We start from the raw sequence: 27,282 nt of genomic DNA, 5'->3' as shown, positions 1-27,282 counted from the left end.
AACGGTTCTATTCAGAACCATGAGTTCTACATAGAACTCGTTCATGCTTTAAATGGGTATGAGGAAATGGCTCTTCAGATTGATGGGGAATGTGTCCTTTATGGTTCTACATTGATTTATGATTCTATGTTGAAAAAATGGCTCCATATAGCACTAAAAGGGTTCTGTTATTATTATTAACGCCAAGCTTGTAATAACAGAAGAACCCTTTTTGGTGCTATATAGAAGCATATATATCACATTCTCCATCCATGTGAAGAACCATTTCAAAATGGTTCTATATAGGACCAAAAACAGTTCTGCTATTGTTTACACTATTAAAAAAAGACAATTCTTCAAGGGTTCTTCAGTAAAGAAAAAGGTTCTGTGCAGATGCAAAAACAATCAAAGAACCCTTTGCATGATTAAGGAGTTCTTTACATGGTGAAATGGTTCTTCAGATGATTGGAGAATGTGCTATAGATGGTTCTGTACAGAACCATTTTCAAAAAAGGCTCTTTACAGAACCTTACACAACACATTCTCCATCAATCTGAAGAACCATTTCACCACGCAAAGAACCGTTTAAGGACGCAAATGGTTCTATATAGAACTCATGGCTCTAAATAGAACCATTACCTTCACTAAAGAACCCTTGAAGAACCATCATTTTAAGTGTGCACACTAACTTAGTTTATCTGTTTAGTTCTTGCTAATTTACTGACCACTGATTTGAGGCTAAAACCACTGAAAGCTGAATGTTGTGCTGTTTTGGTCTCGGTCCATCAAGCGTCCACTCGAGCTTCCAGCAGTGACTCCACTCAGTGTCGTGCTGAACCTCTGACCTGAAGGAGTTAGCGTTAGCATTAGCGTCAGCGTCAAACAAAAGACAGGAGGCGTTTGATCCGTGTTCACATCAGCACTTTGTTATCGATCTCCATACACGGTCAGTGATGTCATACACGTCATACAGAATGACCATGGCGAGGGAGGAAGCAGGTGAGCTGAGGGGACGAGCACGGCCCCGTTCCTCACTGCGGCCTGGAGCGGCTAGCTGGCTAACACTGTTTCACTGCTAATCTTCAGTTTAGCATTCTTAATCTTAATCTTAATCTGTCTTTATTTACGTTCAGTTCAGTCTCGTGGAGCCAGATGTGACCTCATAACAAGACTACACCTCTGAGGACAACCTGGTGCTGGACTATGCTGCTAACAAGGGCCCACCTCTGCTAATCCCTGCCCCCAGACTCCTCTGGTCCATGCTCTTTAACGTCCATCTTCACGAGGCGGTGGATTGATTTAGAAATAGACCCTCATACGTCTACATTCCCCCACATTTAGCCCAAAACGTCTCATGGTTGTCCCCAGATGTTTTCTCATCTGGCCCCACGAGACTTCAGTTAAGCGTTGTTTTAGTCAGGCAGGTCAAACTCGCTTCAGAGGTGTCCAGCTAGCTGAGTTAGCCACAGGTGAGGAACAGAGCCAACAGAGATGACTCAAACAGAGAGAGAACAGCTGTACCTCACTGACCTCAACCCTGTCAGCTTTGTTTTCGTTTAATTAGCCAATAGACTGGGCAGTTTTTGTTCATCCAGTGAGTTGACCAGTTATTGGCAGTTGAATTTAATGAAAACTGAAAGTTGTTTCTATAGTCGTGTTTGAGAGAAAGAAAAAAAAATGCTACTTTTTGCCATTTTCTCATTTTTTTTGGACTTTGTCCGTACAGAATATAAATCAAACTTACTCAATAAGTGACGTAACTGGCCACATAATTAATTATGTAATTGAAAAATAGCCGCATATAAATCAAACGCAGAGCAAACCGATGCTAACTCTAGATTTCTAAGGGTCCACAATCCCGTCATGGAGGCCAGTCCACATTTTCGCTGTACTCCAGCTTCCAACAGCACATTAATACTCTGCAGTCTCCACTAGGGGGCGCAGCGATACAATAAAGGCACTAATCCTTAATCTCTCTCACTCTCCCTCTCTCTCTCTCTGTTTAAGTTGTGGTCAGCAGTGAAAGCGAAGCGCGTTTGGAAGACAAACGGATGCAGAGCGAGAACTAAATCTAGAACACAGAATATGTTCCTCCGTTACACACCTTAGAACCTTCCATACCAGTGCTCTGTACATACTAGTTAAATAGGCTTGTTATTAACTGTTCATAACATCAACAATAATGTCTGTTAATAACAATATCATTGAGAACATTAACATAGTCTTCCAAGGACCCACATATTTACAACGATGAACAAAAGAAAATTGTAAAATAAATGCTTTTTTTTTCTGTATTAGAAAATAATACGTGATAATAAAAACGTTCCAACAGAAAAACAACGTAATAACGTGACATTGTCAACGGATGCTGTGGTAGTAATCTGAAAAACAAATCCAGATAGAATTTCGCAAATAATGTAGAAATGATGTTCATTTTCAGCCGCAACAGGTAAAGAGGCTAAACAAAAGAACGCCGGCCTTTAACGTTATTATATATAGAATCCATGTTCAGTACAGTAGAATACATTCCTGCTCTAAGGCCTTAAATACCACTTAAATATCAGGCTAAATGAACAGTGTTTCAGAAATGCCCAGTATGCTACCAGTGTGGTGTCGTTTTATGGCACTTCAGACCATTTGAGACCAATTTGGACATTTTGTATCGTTTAGCAGATAAACCCGTCTTCTACAGGCCTGTTCACACAGAACCACACTTATCCATGTGTAATTGGCATCATAGTGGACTTCAGCTAATCCAGTGAGTGCAGAATATACAGCACTGTAAAAGTCACAAATCCACCCCATTTATTTAATTTCCAGCCAGTTATGATTTTTTTAGCCAATATCTCTGAAGAGATTAGATATAAGAATGCATAAAGAAGGGAAAAGTCAATGGAAAATGAACAAAAACAGGAGTTTTAAAGTTTCTCAAGCTCCACTCTTGCTTTAGTAGAAAGTGCAACCAATTTCTAAGACTGAACTTTGGACGGAAAATGGCCTTGCAGACCATTGCAGACCCAAACTGAAAGCATGGAAAAGAATGGAAGCTGTAATAAAGGTGAATTATTACCTAATAAGTTTTTCCAGGATGCTAAAAAAATTGTATTACGTAGCTGTTTTGGTGGGAAATTAAATAAAGGGTGACTTTTACTCTGTACTGTACAATAAATAACTCCACATGCTGCACTTTGAAGGCAAATAAACAGAAAATCACTCTATTCGGCTGCTATAAGCAACCCTACCCAACAGTTCGCCCTCATACAGGGTCACTCACGTTAATCCGACAGGCCGTAACTAATCTCTAAATGCATTATAAATAATAAATAAGCAAAAATAACAAACCAACCAACAGTGCGTAGCTCCACATAGCTGCTAATGCTAACGCTAGTGCTAATGCTAGCAGCCTCCTCTCCCTTCTCCACTAGGAGGACGTCCCGGTAGAGGAGGTGAATGCGTGTACAAGGTACAACAGGTGAGGATGAGGAGAAGCACGGTGGTGGATGCGAGACGCAGTTCAGCTTAACGTCTGTTCAGTAGCGTGAACGCGCGGCGGCGTAGTCCGTCACATGCAGGAAAGCCAGCCCCGCTCTCCGTCACATCTCCGGTCAGCACAGCCGGACGTGAAAAAGCAGGGAGTTCATTGGTGCGTCCGTTGGTCTGTCAAAGCAGATACGACTTGCTATGTAGATTAGCGCCTCAGGACGTGCACTCATAAGGCCCAGAGAAGTTGACCAGTGTTTGTGTATTAGTGTCCATCTCTATTTGATAGTATGACATAGTTGCTAAGGCATGAGCTTGGCAGCTACATCAAAAGTCCATTCGGGTTCTGGATAGAAGGGAAAGTCCCAGACGCGCTGGCTAAGAGCGCTACTGCAGTGCTGTTTTCCCAGTTGGTTGCTAGGCTACTTCGACTAGCTGTGATCTCCACCTTGCAATGCTTCTGTATGGTTTATAGACAATGGCTAAGACACATGTACCTTGGGTTACAACAGATGGGACACTTGTATTTACATATAATCATACATTTTATACAAAACGAGCCCCGCAGAGCTTTCAGAGGGCATCGGTGTCGATTTCAAAACTACATTTGGCTTAAAGGAGTCTATACAGTGCTTTAATGTTGCTTCTTTTATGACCGTTTGCAAATTCAGAAAAGCAGGTAAGCTAATTCCCAAGTCACGCTAATGTCTAATCTCCACTTGCTAAGTTTCAACTCGCTAATATAAAGTCACGGCACTAAAATAAAGGAACCCTTCATTTAACAAAGAAGCGCACTTTACTTGAACCCGGCTACATAACACTACATAAACATGCCATAAACATGTCGTGGCAGATGTCATATGCTTTTGTTCAGTAATACAACATTGTCGTATTACCATTACTGGTAATTAACATGACAGATACCATGTAATGGCGGCTAACTAGAGCTAGCAGAAATTAGCATGTGACAGAAGCTATCCTGACATCAATCATAACAGTCATGAAAATTATTATTAATAGTAAGATAATTCATGACAGCATATAACATCTGCCATAACATGTTTATGTCAGTGTTTTGTAGCCGAGTCCATGTAAAGTGTTACCGTATTGCAACCTACATGGTTCCTTCTTAGCAAAAAATGCAGAGTGAACCATGCAGAAGTAGTGATGGAACATCTACACTGCTTTGAAAGGCTGACGATGCTAACATGGCTAACCATGACTGAAAGCTAGTCGTAGCATGATCTCCTACTGCCGGAAATTGTTCAGTCTGAGTTTTTGTTTGTATGTTTCTGTCACAAAGTTTGTCTTAAGCCAGATTCACCAAGAAATTTTAGTATCCATCGAAAACTCCATTGATTTCGGTGAGAACAGCGAGCTAAGTCCACTGTAAACTGTGCAATCACAGCAATCTTATACGTTTACTGTACACCAAATGGCCCAAAATCTATACTGTGTGGCTGACTGTGGGACATCATGAAACAGTGGTAATGTTTTGCTTTGAAAATATGGCTAAAAAGGTGTGTTTCTGCTTTGTTTGCATTGTTTGCAAGCCAAGACATGGCTTGTGCTACCTTTTCATATTTGATAAATCTAATTTACCCAATGTTGCCCAGGTAATTTACCCGACGTACCCCAGGTGTAGTCCATCAGACAAGCAGGTCCAAATTTTGCTTCTTTGGTCTAGAACTAGAGCTATGAGGCTAACATTGCTAACAAACACTAGAACTCAATAGTCACCCAAATAGCCCAATTCATTTCTGTAAAAAAACATCAATGGAACTTTTCAAACCGCATCCAAGTCTTCATTGAGGTGGCGCAGACTTGTACCTGTGGTTTAGGACTATAGCTATAAACGTAAACAAAGCATCGGCCATTTCAGACACAACCACGGCTGATATTCCTGATATCAAAGCAGAACCGATCTTGGATTCATATTTATGGCAGATATGGCCAGAAATACGGATTCGAGATCAGCACTCCGACTCCTGAGGGGGTTTGTAAATACAAATCTTGTCTAAAGTGGCCGCCTGCGGTTTTATTCATTCTTACAGTCAAAGGTTAAGTCATAGTGTCCAAAACCACATCTGCAAAAATGCACCACCTTATCGAAGACATGGATGCAGTTTAAGCAAACCTTTGAGAGAGGTTTTGGTGATGTATTTGTACATGAATGATTTAGACTCTTTGGGTGACTATTGAGTTCTACTATTTGTTAGCTACATTAGCCTCGCTGCTCCAGTTCTTAACTTCAATTCATTACCAAAGATTTGCCATTTTTTGTTTGCGAAAACTTTGTTGGGGAAAAAAATCATAAAGCCAATAGGAGACGGTCTGGGGCGGGGCTAAGTTAGTCACACTGATGCTGAGCAGGATGGAGTAGAGGCTAATCCCTGCTAACTGCACTCTAAAACTAACCAATAGGTCTTTTTGATGGATACCAAAACGTCCTCGTGAACGCTGCCTAATAGTAGGTACCATGTTAGCCATTCGCTCTGTTTGTTTGAACTGTCCCTTTAAAAGAGCTGAGATTTACTCCTCTAGACTGGACACAAAGTCAGGCACGTAGATAAACAGTTAGAACTGGACAAATATAGATTCCCCCCCAATAAATAATACTCAGCAGTAGTATTCCCTTCTTCTCCCACTCTGAATGTGTATGTATGTGTGCATGTGTTTATATGGGGTCCGTGTGAGCCGTGCCTGATCACAGGCTTAGTGTTCACTGTGGGCCCCGAGACCCCCGGCACTCCTCGCTATTCAGGGTGACGTAGATTATGGGCACGAGGCCCTGGGCGTCGCCCAAAGTGCAAAGCAGCCAATCAGAATCGGCCCTGCCCAGCACCTGCAGCACATCACCCTTATGGAAGCTCAGGTGGCCTTTTTCCGTGGCGATGTGGTGGCACAGTGCCCTCACCTCACTGAGAGAGAGAGAGAGAGAGAGAGAGAGAGAGAGAGAGAGAGAGAGAGAGAGAGAGAGAATATGTTTATTTATGAAGTTGGCTTTATGGTTTATTTTAACATCAGGTATTGTCCTGACAAGTGCTACAAGTATTCGTGGGCAATATAGCAAAAATATTACAAGATACTTACAATTTACTTCTCTGGCATAAAATGGACCCCAAAAACATTTTTAGAAAAAAAAAAAAAGTTTACATGGGTCCTTTTGGGGAATGTTGCCTTAAGGCAACATCGTGCACCAATAGGAAGAAATGACAGAGCCGTGTGGTGAGACCTGGCTTGGGACTGGCCAAATCCATTCCACTGTTGCATGATGTTGCTTCTAGGCAGCAAACATTTTTTGCAAATTCTCATTACAAAGAAAGTGATATTGAATGTTAAAAAAAGAGGTTTAAAAGTGCCCAGTAAGAGACAGTACGACCAAGTACATGCTTTCTATTGCCGTCCTCAAACCCTTCCCTTCATTGTTAACCCTGTCTCTGTCTTTAAATATGTATAATGTTATTGTGAAGTGGGGAAAATGGGTTTGTTGCCCTGAGGCAACATTGTGCAATGGGTTAAAATTATTTGAATGTTTTAGGTGTTAATGTTCTAATGTTAAGTGTTTAAGTGGGTTATTGCGTATTTTTGAGAACCACTCGAGGTGTTTGTGTGTTTATAGGGTGTGTGCAAAGGTTTGTGCACCCCTGGGCAAATTCCACGTATTGTTAGTGTAATTAAGAGTCAGTTCCTGATAGCCCTGAGTGCACCTGTTTCTTCCCGTTATTGGCTTTTTGGCCACATGCTTTTGTTTTGGTTTTGTTTCCTTTGCTCCACCTTCCCTTATTAGGATTCTCACCTGTTTGTAGTCCCTGTCTCCTCCCTCGCCCAGGTGTTCCGTATTGTTTGCAGCTTGTATCAAGCCCTTTGTTTCAGTCATGGTTTCATAGTCTACACCTGTTACTTTGTTACATGGAGTGTTTAGGTGACTGCCCGGTGTTTTGTTGACTCAATGTTTTTTCTTTTGTTTGAAAAGCCGTCTGGTTTCGAATTAGCTGCAACCTGTGGCTGCTGTCATACGTGCCTGAGGAATTACTACCGACTAAACGACCAAACAAAAACGGCTCTCAAAGGAGAGATGGGGAGCTGACTATATTTCATCCTTTCCTTTTCTTTTTAATTCATTTTCCCCCTCGTCTTAAATCAGAACAATGTTTCTTTCTCCTTCTTTCCTTTTTCTCTTTTCTTCTCTTTCAACTAGCAGCTCTCAGTTTTCTCCTCTTGGTTTGTTTTCGCTTTTTACCATTTTCTTCTCTTTTTTTCTTTTTTCCCCTCTTTCTTTTTGTCTTTATACCCACTGGTCTAAGGTACCGTACCGGTCACCCTCTACAAAGGTGTGGCAAGGTTGTGCTTTCTGCCACAGCCTTAAATGCTGGTCCCAACAGGTGCGCCTTGTTGGCACTGATTACCCCTTGGTATTCTGGGATTTTAGTCTCCGAGTACGTTTCGTCACTGCTGTTCGCCCTCTTGGTGGCAGCCGGCATACACAGTTAGCCCTTTGCAATAGCACCATTTCTATAGGAATGTCAACGCAAGTTTAAAATAAATTAAAAAAACAAAACATGCCAACGATTTGCACATGCCAGAGGTTTTGTTAGTGTTTTTATTTGTCCCCAGTACGTTAAATTCAGAATATAAACAGTAACCGTGCATTAAACTGTGCAGGAGTGTGTCTCTGTGGAGGATTTAAACTTATTTACACTGACATGGACACTTTTTTACATACCACTGAACTGTGTACCGAGGTTGCTGCCCAATTACTTTCGCACGTGGACGAATTGTCTGTGCTGGAGTGCTAGTTACCGTTTAGTGTCAGTGTGAACGGGCGTCTCCTGTGTTTGGTCTTGCTGTGTTGCATTTGATGTATTTTGGGTATCAGGACTGTGGGCGGTGGCACTGTGAGGCTCAGCCCGTTTCCCCACCCGCGACCTGATGTGGATCACAGATCAAACACTGAGCGGTGTTTCCAGACTTCAGAGCCATACGGTCAACTAACAGAAAGACAGAGAATATACAGAAGAAGAGATTTTATGATGTGATTGTCTCTGCAGTGATATACAGAAACCCTGAAGATGAGACTTGGGGGGGGGGGGGGTCAGGTGGGCTCTCCTGCACAAAAAACAGCTCAAATGTTCATGTATCAGGATAAATCCACAAAATACAAACGCCAGTTTTTCATATTATTTATTTACATATATCCTATGTTACTTATAAAACAGAAAGTGAATAAATAAATTATAAAAATAATTAATAAATTAAAAAATCATTAAATGCTAAAAGTAAAATATATCAGCACAAAAAAAGGGCGGCCATATAAAAGGGGGCTAAGATGTCCCCAAACGTTTTCGCGTGCTGGGTGAACTGTTCATTAGGCGTGGTAAATTGTGATGATATGCTGTCCGTCGCCGCTCCAGTCTGACCCTGCGCTCCTCCGGGGTGGTCCGGATCGTCTCGGTTTCTGTCCTCTCTCTGTACTCCTCTTCACTCGGTCAGTGGCACTTGTGCTCTGGAGGTGCTCCCATCCACGACGGCTTTCCCTTTCAGCACGCTCTGTTGTTGGGTTGCGGTTTCTGAGGGGGGGACCTGTTCGGTTAGTGGGTGCCTTGAGTTACTAAACGACAATAATAATTACCAAATTCAGTTATGTTTTCATATCGATTATCAGCTATGTTTGATAAAATGGAGATGATATTTTGTTGCAAATTCTGGGATTCGCAGAAAACACTGCAGCTTTAAACAACATCAGTTCACTGTGGCGCTGAGTGTATTTTACTCTCTACATGGGGAGGGGCAGCTACCGTTAGCTACTGTCAATTAGCAAAGTCAGACAACGTTAGCTATATTCAGGCAGCAGGCTACGCTAGTGTTAGCTGTTTTCAGTTAGCTGACATAACAAGTGTTCGCTGTTTTCTAGTATTACCTAGTACTAGCAATTTTTAGTTAGCAGAATTAGCTAGTATTAGTAATTGTAGTTAGCAGAGTTACTTAGCGTTAGCTATTTTCAGTTAGCAAAGTTACCTAGTCTTAGCTATTTCCAGTAAGAGTAAGCTAGCGTTAGATGTTTTAAGTTAGCTGCATAAGCTAGCTATAGAGTTATTTTCACTTAGCAGAGTTACGTACTGTTTACTATTTTCAGTTTAGATAGTACGTACTGTTTACTATTTTCACTTAGCAGAGTTACGTACTGTTTACTATTTTCAGTTAGCAGAGTTACGTACTGTTTACTATTTTCAGTTAGCAGAGTTACGTACTGTTTACTATTTTCACTTAGCAGAGTTAACTAGTATTAGCTATATTCAGTTAGCAGAGTAAGCTAGTGTTCACTGTTTTCAGTGCTGATTTATGGAAAGTAGTGCTAGTGACAGTAAAGTAATATTAATTTTAGATTTTACACCAGATTATGTTTTTTTTGCTTATTTAATGCATATAATAGTAATTAATGAAAATTACTTATATGAAAAAATCAAAGTAATAATTAATAAAAAGAAAAACATCATCACTTTCATTAAAAGAAACTCTTAACCTCATACGTATATATAGCCCTACCCTGATTGGTCGAAGGCTCCGTTTCTGACGCTACGCCCTGCGCCGCTGCTTGATCTGGTCCGTTGCAGGTCCAGCCGTTCATCCACCTCATGACTGGCCTCGGCTCCCTCGACCACACCTTCTCTGGGGGGCGGGTGGCTCTGTCTCCGCCCCTCCGCCCCTCCCTTCTTCCTCTTGTCCCACTTGACGAACTTGGAGCCCTCGGCCGAGTTGTCGATGTACACCTGTGAGCTCTGCATCAGCTGGAACCACCAGCCGGCCTGTTTACTCTTCAGCCTGGCCGAATCCCCGTCTCTCTCCCGCCTCCTCTCCTTCTCTCCATCCTCCCCTCCTACTCCTTTCATCCTGTCTGCACTCCTCTCTCCTCCTTCCATTCGACTTCCCTCACTCCTTCTACCTGTGTTCAGCATTAGCCCCACCCCCTCTTCCAACGATTCGCTACCTGCTCCTTCACTCCTCTGCACTTGTCTGTTAGACCCCGCCCCCTCCATCCTAGGCCACGTCCCCTCTCTCCTCAGCACGAACCTGTCTCTCTGAAGCTCCACCCCCTCTGGTTTAGCCTCCACCCCTGTGTGTGCGAGCTCCGCCCCCAATGTTCCACAGCCCCTCATGAGCTGGAAGGTAGAGCGAGCTGATTGGTCGAGGCCGTGGCGGGCGGAGCACAGCTGCTCCTTGCGTCTCAGGTGCTCCTGACCTTTCTGAAGCTGGTGTGGCTCAAACAGGAGGTCAAGATCGAAGGGCAGCAGCGACAGCGGCTGAAGGAGGAGCAGCAGCTCCTCAAACATTGGCTGACACGCCCCTTGAGACAGGGGCAGGAAACCCCATGGGTGATAGTGGCAGCTATAATATCTAAAAAGAAAGGACGTCCAGTTAGGGGTCAATAGAACAGAGCAAAGACAAAAAGACATGAAAGAATGTTAACATCCTACCTTCATGCGTGTACATGTGGTTAAACCAGAATTCCAGAGATCGCAAGCTGAGAAGGAAAGAAACGAGAATTATTTATAACTACTTACGAAAATTAAAGGAACAGTTCAGTGGTCAGATTTACACAAACACCCCCGCCCTCCCCCCACTCCCCCGGCCCAATCACAAATATTATCAGTTGACCAAGACATGTTTGATGTCTGAAGTATCTTTAGTTTTAGCACTAGAGCTACAAGACTATTATTTTTGGTGACATAGACTTCCATTACTTGTTAGCTACATTAGCCTTGTAGCTTCAGTGCTAAAGCTACAGATGCAAACAATAGACACCAAACACATCTCAGCTGACTGGCTTCATCTGAGGTACGTGGTGAAATGTCAGTACACTAGGTGGCGCTGTCTCTTACTCTCTAGACAGGGAAGAAGAAGAAGTCTAGCCATTCACTCACAACAGCACAAACCAACAGGACACTTAGCAGAGTTAGCTAAGGTCAGCTGGTTTCAATGGGGAGGTGGGGAGGTGGTCACAGGACAAGAAGCCTCAGTTTTCTTTTCTAAGGTCTAATTTAGCTGTAATTTTGTTTACCCTAAGTATCTGTAGCTGTCTTAAGTGAATGCAGTGCATCATTAGCATTAACTATTTATTAGCTTGGAAATTCACAGCAAACAGTCAAGTTCACCACAAAAAATAATAAATAAGCCATGAAAATCAATCAAAATTAAATAGAAAAACTGTTTACAAAATTAAAAAGAATGGCGAAATAGTAGGTAAACATTCTGTGCTGCAAACCGATTCCCAGTTGGTCCACCAGGCCTGAAACTTTTGCCTAATCACAAGTCAGAATGCTGTAGAGGAGCATAGCGACTAATGTGACCAGATATCCATCCGGAGAGAGGAATGTCTGTTTAACTGTCTCGCTGCTGCGCTCTGTAGCACATACGCTGTATGTATGAAAGGTCAGCACAGTCAAGCTGTAGCACTTACGCTGCCACATCACTCGCTACTCAGAGGCAGCATGTGTGAATAAGGCCTTAGCTTCACATTCATTCACATATAATGGCAAAGCACATAGGAGAACATCTGTATCTGTCTAATGATTAAAGAATCAGAGTACGGGGGGGTTGGGCGAGGGGCTCTGCTCACTGCAGGGTTTTATAGCGTCTGCATGTGTTGATGATGAAGGAGAAAAACAGTCTCCTTCAACTGAAGCTGTGTGGGCTGCATTCAGCCTCATCAAAGGAAACTCACATCTTTAAAATCCTCAGGACTCTAAAGCTGATCTTTATCTGGAGCAGCTCATATAGACTCAGAACAGCAAACTGAAGCTCCTCTACTGCGCTAACGTTAATGATCAGCCAGAATGAGGAGCTGTAAAACCACACAGACAGACAGACACACACCTTCACCCTTCACTGAGGAGCTACAAAACCAGACAGACAGACAGACACACACCTTCACCCTTCACTGAGGAGCTACAAAACCAGACAGACAGACAGACACACACCTTCACCCTTCACTGAGAGAGGAGCTATAAAACCAGACAGACAGACAGACACACACCTTCACCCTTCACTGAGAGAGGAGCTATAAAACCAGACAGACAGACAGAGAGACAGACACACACCTTCACCCTTCACTGAGAGAGGAGCTATAAACCAGACAGACAGAGAGACAGACACACACCTTCACCCTTCACTGAGAGAGAGAGAGAGAGAGACAGAGAGAGAGAGAGAGAGAGAGAGAGAGAGAGAGAGAGAGAGACAGAGAGAGAGAGAGAGAGAGACCCCAAGAGGTTCTTACTTTAACAGGCCGAAGATGAAAGCGTTGAGCCTCATGCTGTGATTGGTCAGTTCAGAGTACTGACTGACTTTAGTGAAGAGATTGTGCAACACACGCGTAGAGGGACCTGAGAGAGAGAGAGAGAAAAAGAGGAGAGAGAGAGAGAGAGAGACTTTAACCCAAGGCTTATTACACCTTATGGCATACCATTAACTGAACGGCCTACTATGCAAACTGGCCGAGTTATTCATATGTTATACACAATGAGTAATGAGTTGACCACTTCAGGGGTTAAATTCAGTTTAAAACCATACTTAATTATGATGAACACAGTCGAGGGTAGAGAGATATTTAAAGGAATAATTCCGTGAAAAGATAAATATTCCTCTTAAACCAACTGTAGTCCATCAGTTTGGTACCTGATGTTTTCTATTTTATGGATCAAAATAAAGACAAAGAGGCCTCACAGGTCAAACTACTCATACTTACCTTCCTAAACGTTTATAATAAACAACCCCTCCTCTCCAAAAAACAAAAATAAACGTTTCTTATTCCTCAGTACAAAAGAAAAGTGCTCCTAAAATCAGCTACTGAATCCTCTCTCTCTCTCCCTCACCCAGCTGTGTGGACGCCTCCACCACACTCCAGGGCTGGTTGCGGCGCTGGCCGATGATGATGTCCAGAACGTACGCTCTGAGGCCGTCCTGCAGGACGTCCCGCACGGCCGGACAGAGATACTTCAGGATCAGGTGACCCACGTTAGGGCTCACTGAACTGTTCCCCAGCTTAGCCTGAGAGAGAGAGAGAGAGAGAGAGAGAGAGGGTGATAAAGGAAAAAAGTGACCAAATAGCCATAAACAAGATGACCATGAACACAACATTTTCTATGGTTATTGTACTGGTAGTGGCTAACAGCACTGCCCTCGACGTCTGTTAATGACGCATTTTTAATAAAGCCTTTAGAGGGCAGCACTGAGTAAGGATACTTTATTGGATGTCTGCTATGTTGATGCGTCGGCTGCTATTTTTATCACTGTGTAAAGTGTAATATAGCTAGCTAACGCTAATGTCATTAGCAGGTATGCTAGCCCCGCCCCATTTTCTGTCCCTCTCATTCAGTACCTTCACTCCTGGATCCCGACTGGTGCCGAAATGAGCCACAATCAGGTCCACTGCTGTGTTTATGGCCTTCACCAGTCCTGAGAGCGAGAGGAGAGAGAGAGAGAGAGAGAGAGGAGAACGATGGTGAGAAATGAAGGAGAGGAGGTTCACAGGGTTTCAGGAGGCGCTGAAGGTGAAGCTCCACACCTCTCTTCTGCTGCAGGTCGATGGAGATGGACTCTTCAGTGGTGGCGTCAGGAGACAGGCAGAACTCCTCGGGCGGCCGCTCGGTTTGAGAGAAATAATCGGGCAGGAAGTCGCTGTAGTACTGCTGCAGCTGCCTCACTGACTGACCTGTAAACAAACAAACAAACAAACAAACCACTATGATTAAGGAGGCGGATCTTTGGTATCACTTTCCCAGGCTGAAGGGAATTCTGCACACTTAGCAAGACAACAAGACTTAAGCAATAATAACATACAATAAAGTGTAGAATCATCTGCTGTATGAGTATTTATGCAAATATAGACGAATACACTCTTGAATGGTAACGTATCATGTTTTATCTACACCATCAATTTTTTACCTTCTGCTTTGTTTATTACCCTCTTGTGTTTTTAGGCCTTAGAATTTGTAATTTCTGCAAATTAAATGTTATTTTATTAATGCAGTGTCTCAGATTGCTAAACTAGCCCCTGTACGGATGTTCAGATGGTCAGACAGCCACACAGGGATGAAATGGGATTATCAGAGACTCAAGCTTGTTTCCAGGTGTGAAGATCCCTTAAATTATGTTTTACTGTAAAAGTGTTTCTAAGCTAAAAGCTCATATTTCCTGATAAGTCTGATAATGATGTTCTGGCCCCTCCCCACCAGCTCCCAATCTGACTGACTGATCTAGCATGGCTGTGATTGGTCCAGCACCGTTGAATCTGCCGAAGCTGAGCGAGTGATTGGACGGGGGGAAATCGAAGACGTTGCGGCGCAGGACGCGCGGGCCGGGCCTCCTGATGGTCAGAGCGTTAGAGGAGGAAGAAGGAGAAGAAGAGGAGGAGTCTCTACACCTCTCCACACCCAGAGGGTTCTTACGCCTGTACTCTCTCCATTTCAGAGCCTGCGGAGAGAGGTGGTGCGCTGAGGGAGGAGAGGAACGAGGGAACAGACAGACGGAGGAAAAGAGTAAGGATGGATGCGTGGATGAATGTATGGATGGAGAGGAAAACGGACGACAGTTGGGAATAGGTAAATTTATGTATGTATGGATGGATGGATAGGGAAAATGGATGATAGATGGTAACAGGTAATTGATGGATGGATGGATGGATGGATGTATGGGGAAAATGGATAACAGATGGGAATAGGTAAATGGATGGAGAGATGGATGAACAGATGGGGAAATGGATGACAGATGGTAATAGGTACATGGATGGATGGATGGATGGATGGATGGATGGATGGATAAATGAATGGATGGATGAATAGATAGGGGAAATAGATGACAGACGGGAATAGTTACATTGAAGGACAGATGGATGGATGGATGGATGGAAGGATGGATGGATGGATAAATGAATGGATGGATGAATAGTTAGGGGAAATAGATGACAGACGGGAATAGTTACATTGATGGACGGATGGATGGATGGATGGAGGATGGACAATAGATACAAATAGATGAATGAACAGAACAGATGAATGGATGGATAGGGATGGATGAGAAGAGTATGAAGTGTTAAAAGAGGAAGAAAAACAGAGAGAAATAGAGAGAATCAGTAGCAGCTTAAAGAAAGAAAAGCCAAAGCAGTGCGTTTGTGTTGTGACACCAGCATCTCTGATACAAACACCATGAACTGAAAGTAAAAACCCATCAGAGATCAGATTTATTATCAAATCTCAGACCTACAGTGGACCTACAGGGCAAGCAGTCTTCCTAAACTGGACAGTGAGTATATTCATAGGTATTTGGTAATGATGGTAGGGATAGACATTTCGTCAAATATGATATTAGTAATTATAGGTATTATTAAAAAAATACACCCCCCCAAAAACAACACCCACATATGACCAGACATTATAAAAGAAGCGTTATAAGGCATCATTGCTTTCTAAGGTGTATCAAGGCGCAATTCATAATGCAGCACAAGCACAAGCTGCCTTCTGAGTGTTGCAGCAAGGGGGCACTATAGCAACAGCCAAGACTGGACAAACTCTTTTGTACCGCCAGTGTGTTACCGTCCGGTCAAATATCATAGCAGACAAACAGTTTGAAGCAGTTTTTCCACAAGTTTAGCTCCTGTGGATGTTATAATAACAGTAGATCCTGTTTCTTCTGGGTTTTTCTGCTATGGCTGTTTTTGTCCTACCCGCTGACCGGAGTAAACAGGGAACAGTAGCTTTTAGATGGCTGCAGTAAGAAACAGACTCTACGCTGCCCCCTGGTGGAGTATAGAGTTCAAACGACTCAATGTGAGTAGCAAAAAATTCTAATTTACTATTTTGAAAATTAGAACATCTCGAGATGATGCAGACTGAATTTCTGGATATGAATTTATTAAATTTAACCAGACTAAATATGTACAATCTCTAATAGTATTCTGTAAATATTCCCAGTCAAATCTGCAGTAATTCTAACGATAAAAGTTACAGTATAACTATTTTAGACATGTTAATTTCGATATAGTACCGGTATTATTGTGCATTGTGAGATACCTACCGTTATGCTGTCTCTGTGCTAAACAGGCAGGAAGCACTTTCACCTCCTCCTCCTGCAGCGCCGGCTCCAGCTGCCCCATTGGACTGAGGCCTGAGCTGGGCAGCGTGGGTAATGTAGTCAGACCGGGGCGGTGAAAACAGTGCCCCCTGGTGGTCAGAGGGCTTATCAGCGGGCTTTGCTTCACCAGCGGTACAGGAGGCGGGGTTGGTGGTAGCGGGGTGAGTTTGGGAGCCCCCGGTGGGGTGTGGTGGGCCATCAGGGTGGCAGACGTCGGGCAGGAGAGGGAACGCGGCGGCCGTGGACACCGCTCCGGTGTCGGGGAGCACGTGGAGCAGCTTCCAGAGCAGCTGGGCGCTCCCTGCAGGCGGACAGGAGAATAGCTGCCCAGCGGAGATGGCCTGACCGCGGCAGATGCGTTGTGGGGTCTCCCACGATCTTCCTCAAGGTCTTCCTCGCCGCCCTCCGGGGCGGAAGCCCCACGAGACTGCATGTGGTTGATGTACTCGTCCAGCAGGGGGAGCAGAGGCTTAGCCTGGGGCTTCCCGAACTGGTGCTGGAAGGTGAAGGGCTGTATAGGTAACGTAGTCGGACGCTGGTCCTTGCTGTAGCGGACTACACCTGGGGAGGAGTCTGTAGAACTGGACAGACCACCTTAAACAGCAAGAAAGAAAGCAGGATTTTAATAGTGATATACTCAAGCAGGCCTGCAATCATAATAATGATAATTATCAAAATAAAACAGTTCTTGTTTTGTTCCTCTGGTTTTACCACCAGTTTGAACTAAGTGTGTCTTTTACTCTCTAGATGGGACAGAAGTCTAGCCGTTCACTCACGACAGCACAAATCAACAGAAAGGTTGGCAGAGTTAGCTAGCATCAGCTATTTCAGTGGAGAAAATACAAAAGAAAGTCATAAGACTGAGGAAAACATCTGAGAACATAAGGAGATAGTTATGTCCAAAAAATTCTCTTACATAAAAAAGCCGTTTTGTTTTCTTCATGGTTCAAAATGCAATTCAGACTTAGCATCAGATACTGCATTTAACCACAGGGAAGCCCTAATCTGATCCAAAGGGGAATCAGAACCAATCCAGGCCTATTTTAATGCACAAACTAATGCAGTTTCAGAAGCCTTGTGACTGCAAGGTCGCCGGTTTGATCCCCTGAGCCGACAGGACATGACTGAAGTGCCCTTGAACAAAGAACCTAACCCCCAACTGCTCCCCAAGAGGAGCCCAAGAGGAGAAAATGGCTGGTGGAGAAACTGAGAGATAAAATGTAAGTTAGGAGAACTTTTCATTTTAAATTGAGCTGACTTTCCTTTTTTAACAGTGCAAGAGGAATTAGCAGCTACTGTGTGTGCATTATAGCAATATGAAATCATACAGCATTCACTCTATATTCACACTGTAAATCAGTTATTTCATATTTTGTCGTCCACCAGAAGTGTATACCACTATACACATATCAGAAATGTGACTATTGCAGAAAATTTGCATATCTATGCCATATTATGCATATTCATATACTAAAATGAAGTAATGTTACTGTAGTATTAACTGTCAGATTAGCATGTCTAACCTAAATGACATAGATGTAAATATAGATGATCTATGAATACAAAGATGGGATTGGATCGGTATCGGCCGATACTCAACATTAACGTATTCGGATTGGATGATATTATTATAGATATGAAATGATAAAGAACAACGTACCATGATATTTTAGCTACATCGCATACAGCCTCTGTGATTAAGACATAATGACAGTGAAATATCTTTTTCTTGATCACAGCAACAGCTACAGTAATATTTACAACACTCAGGGCTTCTTCCAACTGCTAGAAAAACCGAAGCAATGACACAGCATGTTAAAGTGAGAGAGAGAGAGAGAGAGAGAGAGAGAGAGAGAGAGAGAGAGAGAAGAGAGAGAGAGAGAGACCTGCTGAAGATACATTGCACAGCGCGAGGCAGCAGAACAGCAGGAGCCACTTCAGAGACACAGACGCTCAGTCAGGCTCTCTCAGACCTCACCAGCTCTCAGCTCAGCAGAAACGGCCAGAAGATCAGAGAGAAACGCAGGACAGGCTCCTTCTTCCGTCTGTGTGAGTGTGTGAGTAAGAGTGTGTGACCGGTGTGTGACCGGTGCGCAGTGTGTGTGTAACGTCACAGTGTGAGTGTGTTTACTCGGACGCTGCAGGCCTCAAATGTCACTGTTCCTCCCAGACCGCAGTTCATACTGTCAGCCACTGGAGGCAGCGCTGCACCAGCACTGAACGCTCTCTGCTTTACACACCCGCCTTTCTCTTTCTCTCTCTCTCTCTCCCTCTCTTCGTCTCTCTCTCTCTCTCTCTCTCTCTCTCCCTCTCTCTCTCTCTCTCTCTCTCTCTCTCTCTCTCTCAGAGAGGCACTTTTCCCATTATTCTCTCTCCTTTCCACACCTGCCTTTCCCTCTCTCGCTTCCTCCCTCTCTCTCGCTCTCTCCAACTCTACCTCTCTCTCTCATCTTTCCTCCCTGTCTCTCTACTTCTTTACCTCTTTCTTTTCTCCATCTCTACTTCTCTCTTTCTCACAGTCTCTCTCTCTCTACCTCTCTCACTCTCTCTTTCTATAACTGACACTCTCTCTGCCTCTCTCCCCGTCTCAGTCTCTTTCTGTATCTCTCTCTCTCTCTCTCTCTCTCCAGTACATGATTACTGCACTGTAATGACCAGGTCAGGTTTTCTGGACTGGGAGCTGGACTTGTGTTCTGGAACATTCCTTTCAGGGTCTGGTGACCTGTGTTCCCACAGGAAACGTACACAGTCTTCATAAGAACAGACTGACCCGGTCACTTCTTAAACAGAGATACAGACGCTTTTTAACCCGCTTTTTGATCCCTGTCAGTCGACTCATCTACATATTGCTTATATTTAAGGACAAACCATCTATAATCATCAGTGTCAGGACAAAAAACTCTGATCTCCAAAATGTTTTTTTAATTAATTGTCCTTCCATTGTGTGTAAATGTCATGATGAATGGACCAAAAGAAAGGTCCAAAACTACTTTTAAATATGTCCGGTTCCGTTGACTTACATTAAAAGTAAAGTATGTTTCTTCCTTCTGCTGTAAAGTTACCATTTTGGAGGTACGAGGTTTTGTTCCAACAGCAGTGATACAATTATTTGTTCTGATAAACTGGAAACACCAGAAACATCAAACACTATGAATGCAATGATTTATATTGAGCATTTCACACTAAATCAACCAAACAGAACTAATTATGCTCTCTTATTGCTCAGCCCTAATTGCTCAGCCCCTCATGGCAAGGGTGGGCAATATGATGATATTTTATTGTTATGGTGATAAATTACATCACAATACGCTTTTCTGAGTATATTCAGGATATCGACAGTACTTAAAGTCTGTCTAACTATATGTTTCATTACAAAGTGAGCATCATTGGGCCTGTTGAATTGGATTTAGCGCAAAGCAGTTTGTAAAACATTTAATAAAATCACTGTAGTTATTATAGTATTTTTATGTGCCATTACAGGTTCTGTTTCATCTGTTCCAACGTGTTAAATGTCAGAAAAAGCAAAACACTGTCACAAATACTGTGTATCGTGAAAATGTCTTGAAGTATCATGATATTTTTGCCATATCGCCCACCCCTAATTTATAGACCAATAGAAATGGTCCAAAATGGCTTCTAATAAAATCTTATTCCACTCATTTAAACTGAAAGTTAAGAATGTTTTTCATTTTCCTGCATTTTTTTTTCAGAGATGTGAGAGATGTGATATCCTCCCGCTCTCACCTTCTGCTTTGGTTCGCGCCTCCCTCCCCGCTCCCCCCGGCGAGTCTCTGAGTGGTCCGCTCCAGTGTCTGTGGGGGGAGGTGGTGTCGCAGCTGCCCTGGCTGTAGCATCGTGTGAGGGGGGGTAGGCTGTGGCTCTGAGCCTCGGGCAGGTCCTCCAGGATGGGCGAGAACTCACCAGAAGACGAGTGCGAGTGGCTGGAGGACGAGGCCTCAGCTGCGGCGGTCTTTTGAGAAGGCGACCCCCCGCCCCCTCGCCTCTTGTTCCTCGCGATTTCGGCGAAGGAGGTGACGCGGGGTGGAGGGGGTGGGCTGGGGGCGGTGCCCTCGCTCAGCCGGACCGGGCAGCTTAGCATCCGCTCCAGCGAACCCAGCCGAGGAGGCGGAGACTTGTTCAAGTTGCGGTCGTAGCTGCGGGAGCGCAGGCGAGCCCCGGCCGAAGCTCCGCCCATAGGTGGGGAGATGTTGACATACACCTGTCCCTCGATCACGTTGGGCTGAGCGGGGCCGATCTCAGCCACGGCAGGCTCCGCCTCCTCGTTACTCTGCTAATTAATGAGAAAGAAGAGAAAGGTTTTATGATGTGACTTCACACTCATCAATTCCTTCAATACTAGTAACTGAAGAGCTGGGACCATTCATTGATATAACGATGATTACTGAAAACTGCCATGCGACTGATACGTGGAATCAGTGTTTCTTTCCTTTCATGTGAAAGCACTCGGAGCTCTGATCCATGGTCTAAAACTTGGACCAATCAGTGTTTTTGGGGCTGATACCGATCACCAATCGCCTTTCAGCATGATCAGCCACCAGCCGATACTGACTGATCGAAGGCGGGGCTGGACTGTTAAGGCCTTTTCAAAGTACGATTTTTTAGAATCTTTTAAGCACTGCAACTAACTGGGTACATCCTGCTCAAGTCCCACCCCCTCTTACAAGAGTTACAGCTGCATAACGAGCGATTCTGCAGGTATTTCCAAAGGTCAGTGGGGGATTTCGAGGCTCTGCTTCTGCTTGTTGCTCCTCTCACTGAAAAGGAGTGAATGAACTCTGGTTAAATGCTGTCGCTGTAATATACTGACCATTATTCATAGCCTTTCAGCTCTCGTCCGCCATATTTTGTCTTTAACCTCTCATTTTTCAGTCAGCATTTGCTTATCATATAAGCTTTTGTGCTCTGCTCCAAAATGTAGCCTTAACTGCTGCACCTTTTTAAGGTGGAACAGGAAAATTCAAACAAGAACCTGAGGCACACGAATGTAGTCCAGCTGCTGCACCTTTTAAGGTGGAACAGGAAAATTCAAACAGGAAGCTAGTTGAAAAAAAGATCTGGTTTCGCTTAATTGAGAGTTGAAATACATGAAAAGGGATGAGGAGGTCGCTCCTGCTGGACAGCTGGGCAACATTCATTCATTTTTTGCTGTTTCACAGAACCAGTAGGTCAGTATTGTTTTGTTCTGTTTGCGAATGTTTGTTATACCGATTGGTCAGCTTCACAGCAGAAACTGTAGTGACAGTTTGCTAACCCACATCCTAGCTAACGTTAGCTACATTACTTGCTGTGTCGTTGTTCACTCTAACATTATATCATGGTATTTGTCTATAAATTGCTTGCGAAGGGTTTTATGGACATACAGATCTAAAAAGCGTGTTTTGGGCTCGGCAATGCTGGTCCATGAATTTGGGGGCGGAGCTTCAGAAGGAGCACTGAAGGGAGGGGTGTGTTTGTTTTGCTGTTGAGTTCAAATATCAATAATCATTCTCCAGAATCATACAGTAATCACCACTACTTTATGGGCCGCCTGAAAGGTTTTCCTATCTTTTCATCTCTCGACTCAGAGTGTGTCCACTGCACAGAAAATAATGCTACTGGACAGAATAAATCAAGATCACTGCACTGCAAAGAGCAGCAGAGACAAAGACAGAATCAGGACAGCTGTCACTCCTGCAATTTAAAAACCCCCTTTATTGTGACAGCAGTCTTAAATATGTGGGAAAGCCTCGTAATGTATCCTAAGCAGCATGGAACAGTGATGCAGACAGACCGAGACCTTCGTGACCGCTTTACAGCCGCAGCAGATGGCACTCTAACAGCCCTGACCACATTCAGACCTCCCACACTCAGCCAAGGTCAGTACAAGGCCAATGAAAACATACAGCATCCTAAAATATCATAACTAATCTTATTTCTTTTTCAAAGCTACTGGTGTCCTCGCTGATGAGGGCGGTGCTCTTACTGACTGCAGACTTCAGTTCTGGATTCAAACAGAACTAGAAGGCATTTTCTAATGTTACTAACACAGCCATTCCACAGGTTCTTAAAGAGTTCTACAAAATTGACCATTTAATGTGTAATCAGAGAGATTCAGAGTGGTTTGGTGTGAAATGGTTCAGATGTCTTTACAGTGGTGGTGATAGGAACCAGGGGTCGCCATGACTACAACACAAATATAGACATTTTATTTACTATCAAAACCACCAGTGAACCTACACGAGTCTTCTGAGTTTATATGGAATGTTGATGGGAAAATAGTGGAAAATCTGAAATAATACATTTTCTTCGGGGACTATTTTGCCTCACAACCTCCTGCATGTATCCCTCCACCACAAAAGGATTTTTGGTGGAGGGATACATGCATGAAAATCTACTCAAATACATCATAAAACAGAGTCTCTGACATCAGGCAGTGAATTCATAACCATTTCATGTAGTAACTTTCTGTGAGGGAGCTTTTAGAGGTGGACGTCTGGTTCCTATCACCACCACTGTGAACCAATTTGAACCATTTCTCTAGAATGAAGCATTTCACACCAAACTACTCTGAATGACTCTGTTTACGTTTTAAATATTAATTTATTGAAAGAAAATGAAAGTAACAGTAGTGCCCCTAGAGTCAGCGCGCTCTGTTCTGGGACGAAAACGGAAGCAGGCTATTGAAGGTGTTGTATCAAGCTTTTTAAAGTAAACACCAACAACAAAAGCACACTTGTTTTTCGGCTCGTTTTTGTAGCTAATTTCCGAGCAAGAGCGCTTTAGTGTGCTTCCTGAAAGCTTGGAGGGAACGCTTGAGGAGGAATTCCAGTGAATAGCCGGTTTCCACCTGTAGATCGGGGCCAAGATCAGCTTGAAAGAAATAAAATACCGCATTGAGCTGCAAATGCAGGAACACTATTCAGATCAAGCTTGTCATGATCATATTTAGCTGAAAATTAACAGCCATATAAATAATTGTGATTAACAATTTCACTTATTTACATTCATTGTATGCAACAAGCCTAGCTGTCGTCAGCACATGGATGTAGTGTAAGTTAGCATGGCTGAAAAGTCTCACGTGTGACGAACACATTATATGAGGTAAAAATAAACATCAACTCTTACAAGAGAAAAACAGCTCCATTAACTTATCGATAGCATTCGATGGCTAGCTTGTTTTGCTTCTTTTATCAATTGCACTCCAGCTGTTAAAACAGCCAGGCTAGAGGAATTTGGGGGCGGGGTTTAGAAGGACACATCTGGCCCTACAAGACTAGCTTCCTAACCGATGATAGTTCCCAACTATCCCAACAGACCCTTTTTTGCTTTCTTTTATTTACATGTATTTGATTCAACCCAACAGAAGAAAATGCATCAAATAACACATCACTGTGAAAGTTAACAACCGTGAAAGGTAGAAGGTAGAAGTTGCAGTTGGTAAAAAACTTTGAAACTCTGGTTTTAAAAGTTGTTACTGTAAACATGCGTGATTGTGAGATCCTCCTGGTGTGGGTTCATTAGATGTTTCCTCTCTGAATGTCAAGCACAGATGTTTACAGTAGGAGAAATTTCAAACTGTTGAATGGAGTTCGCTATATATATTTTGCAGTGGCAGCCTGCTGCTTCAGAATGTAAAGAAATGTCATTAAGTGGCAAATATAAAACTCTGCAGAGGCCTTTTCATTTAAAACGATGGTTACAGCAAGTGGGCGAACATTGTGCAAACAGTCAGAGCCGAGTTGAGTCGAAGTGCCGGATGAAACGCTTGTCAGTCGAGCAGAATTTTGAGACTGGTTAACTTAGCACAATGCTTTTATGCTTTACTCTGTGCAAACCTGGTTACTTGTTCATTGTACTGTAATAATGCTTGCCAGCTAAGCAAAGAGGGCTACTGTTAAGGATGGTATATCTTGTTTGTTTACAACTTTACAGCAAAAAATATACTGAAAGAAACAGGTACAACTAATGGCCTGAGCTCTTCAGTCTCTGAACAGTAAAGCAAAAAAGTGGGAGCGAGGAGGGCGGTGGGGCAGGAGGGTCTGGGTCTTGTACAATATAGCAGAGATCTGGAATTTAGCTTCAGATGCCTTTGGGAAACCACAGAGTATTATACATTCATAATTATACAACATTATGAAAAAACATATTAAAACGCAAATAAAATAACTCCATTAATTTTATAGTTTTAGTTCGGCTGTGTCCTAAATTTTGCTTTCCGTTTTCAGCAAGTGTGTCCTTTCACTACCACGTTTATTAGGGCATGAAAAGCAAATGTATGTTACTCGGAGAAGTTTGATTCTTGTGACCCCTGATCAGGTCTTTACCTGTGTGAGATCTTTGTCTTCTGCTCGCTCCTCCTCCTCTTCCTCTTCGTCTTTTGTGCGTCTGAAGAGGAAGTACTCGGTGGGCTGAGTGGGACTCCCTTTGCTGTGTTCATCGGAGCAGCTGGTGACCGAGGACCCCGCAGGACTCGGGGACGACTGCGATGAGATGTCGCAGGTCACCAGCTTGTAGTAGTTCTGAGTGGCTACAACGAGCCGTGCTTGGCTCTGCAGACAGGAAGCGAGATCGTTGGCCGAGGTTTCAGAGAATAGCAGTCCTTCGCTCCCCAGGTGGTTGTGGTAGGAGTTGCAGTTAGCATCAAGCTCCATGGTGCCACTTTGGGGCTGGGAGGGGCATTGGCAAGAAGAGGAACAGGTAGGGTCTGCAGTTTCCTGGGTGGCTAGTGAGGGTTGGGGAGGTTCTGTTGGAGACCTGTGTAAGTCTAGGTAAAAAGCCCCACCCCCACTACTAAACTCGGTTCCGCCCATTCCTGGACCAGGCTCAGACACAGATGAGGTGCAAGACTGTTCTCCCGAGTTGTTGAGATTGACTGTCTGCTTGGCGGGGACTCCATTGTTCAACTTATTGTAGATGGTGCTGAAGTTGACAAGAACACCATCCGAGCTGTTGCAGGAAGAATCACTGGCATAGCCCAGCGGGCAGTCAGAAAACGGTTCGGAAAATGGTTCAGGATATGGCTGGGACAGGCCACAGCAGGAGCAGCGCTGCGCCGTTGAACTGGAACACTCTGAGCTTCCTCGACCTCCTTGCATCGACTGATCATCGTCATCATCATCCTCACCCCACTCCTGGTCTCCGCAGTCCATGGAAAGTGTGGAACCACTGCTGCCATGACGACGCTGGCCATCCAACCCCAGCAGGTCCAGGCCCTCTAGGCGGGCAGAAAAATCGAAAGCTCCTCTACTCCCTGGTGCCCCCCTTTGGCTGTTTGAACACCAGGGTTTCTCTAAAGACTCATGCAAGTGGAATGGCCTGGAGACACAGCCAAGCTCGTGCAGATGGAAAGGGGTCAAGTCTGTGCTGTTTTCCAAGGTCCCGTTTGAGTTCCCATGCAAGTGGAACGAAGAATCCTCTAAGTATCCATTCAGGTTGTGGCCATCATCGTCCTCATCTTCTTCGTAATCTTCATCCTCACCTGCATCCAGAAGGAAGGGATTGCGTCGGATCGACTTTGTTGGCAAGACCTGAGAAGGTGGATCTTCGGAATTGCTGGACGTGAAAGAAGAAGTGTCACTAGCCATGCTTCCGTCTCTCCCTCCACCTCCATCTCCTCCCCCTTTTTTATCTCCTCCTCTTAGCTCTTCGTCCTCAAAGGCGTCCCTGGAGCTGGAGGTCTGGATCAGACTGCTGTAGACCAGCGCCTCCCGCTGGAGGACGTCTCTCTCGGGCAGCGAGGTGGTGCGGCTGAGGCCAAGGTTCTCTGGGCAGCTGAACGGGTTGCTGCCTCTCCTCAGCGGACTCCCGCAGCACCGCTGCGATCCTGACACCTGACAGTGGACCAGGGGTATGTGGTGTACGATCAGGGTCTCTCCCGTCAGCTTTGGAGGGCTGTCCATCATCTCCAGAAGTGGGCCAAAATGGGGCAGAGTCTGAGCTGGACTGCTGAGTTGGCTGCAGAAGGTATAAGACGTTTAGTTTAGTCGTCTATTCCCAACGGGAGGTCGCAGGGAGTATGGAGTGCGACAGAAGAAGCTGAAGACATCATCTCGATGGAAAGAAAACATCTAGAAGTGGAAAAAGAGAGAGACAGAGAGAGAGGAAAAGACAGGGGATGTTAGTTGACAGGTAATGATAATTCCTCTCTTTCTGAATGTTTTATTCCACTAAATTCATTGTGTGAAATGATTTGATGAAATTAAATGAGTTTGAGCTTGATAGCTTGATGTTCCTATGTAGCCAGCTTCAGTAAGCTTTCTGTTTGCTTCTTCAGACTAGAGCTGGGCGATATGGCCAAAAATGTTATCACAATAAACAAAATTCATATCGTTCAATATCGATATATATCGCGATAAATGTCAATTCATTATTTCTTTCAAGTTTGAAGGCTGATTTTTGCTCCTGGGTGGTTAATCGCTGTTTTAAACTATCTTTTATGGTCCGAACACGACAAACACTCACCAAACAGTGGAACATTTCACAAATCTGTCATGGGACAGTGGGAGAAAGTTTAAATCAGGGCTTTAACTGCATGAACCCACTTCTTTCTTTCACTTTCGTTGCTTGGAATGCACTCATACTAAAATATGACTGTCCGAGCGCTGTAACAGTGCTGTCGTTGTGAGGATTGTGATCGTAATTTATCGCTGCTAAAGCTGGTTAGGATGTATGGAAAGAGGTGAGTTCGCTGTAGGTCAG

General features: G+C 43.9%; 1 protein-coding gene across 1 annotated transcript; it reads right to left on the bottom strand.

Moving 5' to 3' along the window:
• Nucleotides 1–883: 883 nt before the first annotated feature.
• Nucleotides 884–26,956, bottom strand: rusc2 (RUN and SH3 domain containing 2). The gene is made up of 13 exons (XM_036598273.1): nucleotides 24,909–26,956; nucleotides 20,329–20,875; nucleotides 16,528–17,178; nucleotides 14,739–14,948; nucleotides 14,021–14,167; nucleotides 13,835–13,911; nucleotides 13,329–13,503; nucleotides 12,734–12,839; nucleotides 10,928–10,981; nucleotides 10,006–10,854; nucleotides 8,880–9,029; nucleotides 8,263–8,388; nucleotides 884–6,380 (listed from the first exon to the last, which is right to left on the bottom strand). Exons 1-13 carry the CDS (start codon nucleotides 26,484–26,486, stop codon nucleotides 6,182–6,184), a joined length of 4,869 nt encoding a protein of 1,622 aa, XP_036454166.1. The 5' UTR covers nucleotides 26,487–26,956; the 3' UTR covers nucleotides 884–6,181.
• Between the last annotated feature and the right edge of the window lie 326 nt (nucleotides 26,957–27,282).

This window comes from Colossoma macropomum, unplaced genomic scaffold, assembly GCF_904425465.1.
Source record: "Colossoma macropomum unplaced genomic scaffold, Colossoma_macropomum, whole genome shotgun sequence".
In the NCBI taxonomy this organism is placed as follows: domain Eukaryota; kingdom Metazoa; phylum Chordata; class Actinopteri; order Characiformes; family Serrasalmidae; genus Colossoma; species Colossoma macropomum.
Note: the sequence above shows the minus strand (reverse complement) of the source record. Positions and strands in the feature narration are given on the sequence as shown.

Excerpts from the sequence above, each read along its gene's own strand:
- rusc2 (XM_036598273.1), bottom strand. The coding sequence starts at position 26,486 with ATGATGGACAGCCCTCCAAAGCTGACGGGAGAGACCCTGATCGTACAC. Across the intron at positions 9,030-10,005 it reads GGAGCCTTCGACCAATCAGG|AAACCGCAACCCAACAACAG; the intron begins GTAGGGCTATAT and ends TCCCCCCCTCAG. Across the intron at positions 8,389-8,879 it reads CCACCCCGGAGGAGCGCAGG|GTCGCGGGTGGGGAAACGGG; the intron begins GTCAGACTGGAG and ends GATCCACATCAG.